The 2,500-nt window shown below is 41.7% G+C and overlaps 1 protein-coding gene across 3 annotated transcripts in view; it reads left to right on the forward strand.

Annotated features, from left to right (window-relative positions):
• Window positions 1-2,500, forward strand: part of LOC125035017 (lysine-specific demethylase 9-like) — a 31,926-nt gene that overhangs the window by 17,879 nt on the left and 11,547 nt on the right. For all 3 annotated transcript variants that reach the window (XM_047627064.1, XM_047627065.1, XM_047627066.1), the window contains exon 4: window positions 1-2,207. This exon is cut by the window's left edge and continues 685 nt beyond it. In XM_047627064.1, coding sequence (XP_047483020.1) covers window positions 1-2,207 — 2,207 coding nt within the window. The remainder of the gene's footprint in view (window positions 2,208-2,500) is intronic.

Below are 2,500 nucleotides of genomic sequence, written 5' to 3' on the forward strand. Positions count from 1 at the left end.
CACCACCACAAGTGTATAATGAGACTCCAATCAGATTAGAAGATTGTAATCTCTTTCATGGTAGCATAAAAGAAACTGCTGCAAGCTCTGTTGAGAATCCTCCACCTCCTCCACCAATGTCTCCTGGAAGTACTCCTCCTCCCCCACCAATGTCTCCAGAAACACCTCCTCTTCCTCCTATGTCTCCAGGAACACCACCTCCTCTTCCTTCATCACCACAGAGCCCTTCTCATCAGAATTCCTATTGTCTGTCTCCTGTTAGAAGTGACATGTTGACATTACCAAGAACGTGTTCACCAACTTTACCAAATGAATCTCTAGACACCAGTGACAATTCTAAATCTAATCCTGTGTCCCCTTCTAAGGAAAGGCTCTCTGAAGATATCAGAGAAAGAGATACACCATCACCGCTACCTGACTGTCCCTTGGAATGTCCAAAATCTCCTTCACCACAATTTGGTTCACCTTCATCATCACGTTCTCCATCACCAGCACCTATCCCTGCCTTAAGAGCCAGGAGTCCACCAGTACCTGTAGCGTCCCTACCCCAGCCACTAAGAATATCATGTCCTAGTCCTTCCCCATCCTCGGGGGTACTACAGAAGACTGAGGCTTTATCCCCAAGAGTGTCAATTCCTGACATTCTTTCTCCTACTAATTCTGTAAAAACAGATATAATGTCCCCACCTCATCGGAGTCCCAGACAAGGGATTATGTCACCCACTCACCTTGGTAGACCCAAGATTGTGTCACCATCTTCCTCATCCTCATGCCCAAAATCACCAAAAGTCAGAAGCCCGTCTCGATCTCGTCCAAGAAGTCCAATGGATTTGCCAGTTCCAAGATGGAAGCCTGATCCTGTAATTAGACAAAAAAGGTCATCTGAGTCTAGAGCATCCATTTCCTCAATCTCTTCCATATCATCTCTATCAGAAGTGATTGTCCCTGTAACTCCACGACAAATCACAATTCCTCCTTCTGCAGAAAAGTTGCGGAGGTTTAGTGAAGAGGAGTGCCATGAGCTACGAGAGAGATCAGCAAGTGGGGAGGGTCATGATACTGCTGAGAGTGGTTTTGACGAGGGAAGTGATTTATCTCCCGACCATAAGCCTGAAGTGACTGTAAAAGCAGAGCGTCCTGATGTAGATTCACACTCACAGGAAGCTACAGAAAGTGCAGAAACAAAGAAGGAAGAGCCTGAGACTGAAAAAACATCAGAAAATGTGCCTAAACCAGATTTTAAAAGTGAAGTGTTGGATGAACTGTGTAAGTTTGCAGAAGAGGGCGATACCACAATCTACACTGGGCCTCAAGGAAAGCCCATAAAGGTAGAAGAGGAGCAGGAAGTAAGAGTTGTGAAAGAGGAAGATCCAATATTATCACCCTCAAAAGGAGAATCCTATATTAAAACTACAACCCTTAGAAAACCTCCAACATCATCCAAGAAAACGGAATCACCAAAGAGCTTAGATCGATCAACAACACCAAAGAAGGAAGAACCTGAATCCTCAGTAAGTTTACCTAGTTTAGGAAGTGTCAAAGAAGAGTCCAGTTGTATGCCAAAGAAGACATTAGACTTCAAAGATAAAGAGGCTAAAGTTGAGAGAAAATTATCAACATCAGGGGATTCAGTGAAACTTCCAGTAAATGGGACCAAAGTGACAGAATTGTTAAATAATAAAAGTAAAGTGACAGAAGTTACAGATCCTAAAATTTGTGTTGAAAAGCAGTCTGAATTGGAAAAGCCTAGAGAAAAATTAGAAAAGTGCTCAGAACAATTAGAAAAGAGCAAAAGCTGTGATACCCCACACAGACACAAGTCAACCTCGTCAACTTCATCATCAAGTAGTAAGAAGTATGAATGTGTCAAATGCCACAAAAGGAGCAAAATCAAGAGATATAACATTGGTGTGCAGTGCAGAAGAGACAAAGGTGATTCAAAGACTTCCTCAACCTCATCATCATCTTACACATCTTCTTCTACACTCAAGCCTGTTTTCCCCAAAGTTGACTATGGATCCAAACATGTATCTTTGCCCAGGCCACCATGCACTGGTCAACCAGGTTTGGAAAAGTACAAATATGCCCAATATATGCACATAGAAACGTATCCTAATGGAGATGCAACAGTGGTTCACATGTATCAAGATGAAATTGATAGCCTTACCAAGGAAGAACAGGAAGAGTTAGCAATAGAGTTCTTAGAGGTAAGTTGGAAATGTGTATGTTGGTTTGGGGTAGGGGAAACTCGCTCACAAAGTGCTTATCTCACACATTAATATTGCAGTTGATATTGAGTATTCTTACAAAGAATGCATGTGATGGAGAGAAAATTAAAATATTATATTAAAAACTTCTAGAAAGCCCATTCACACTAGCATTTTTTCTGTCAATTTGAATGCTTGCAAAATACCATCCAGACAAAGATGGTAGCAACCATTTTTGTTTGACTAATTTCCATTTTGATCCTGTGTTATGGAGGATCTGTGTTTCTAGATTG

Source organism: Penaeus chinensis, chromosome 19 (assembly GCF_019202785.1).
Source record: "Penaeus chinensis breed Huanghai No. 1 chromosome 19, ASM1920278v2, whole genome shotgun sequence".
NCBI lineage: Eukaryota > Metazoa > Arthropoda > Malacostraca > Decapoda > Penaeidae > Penaeus > Penaeus chinensis.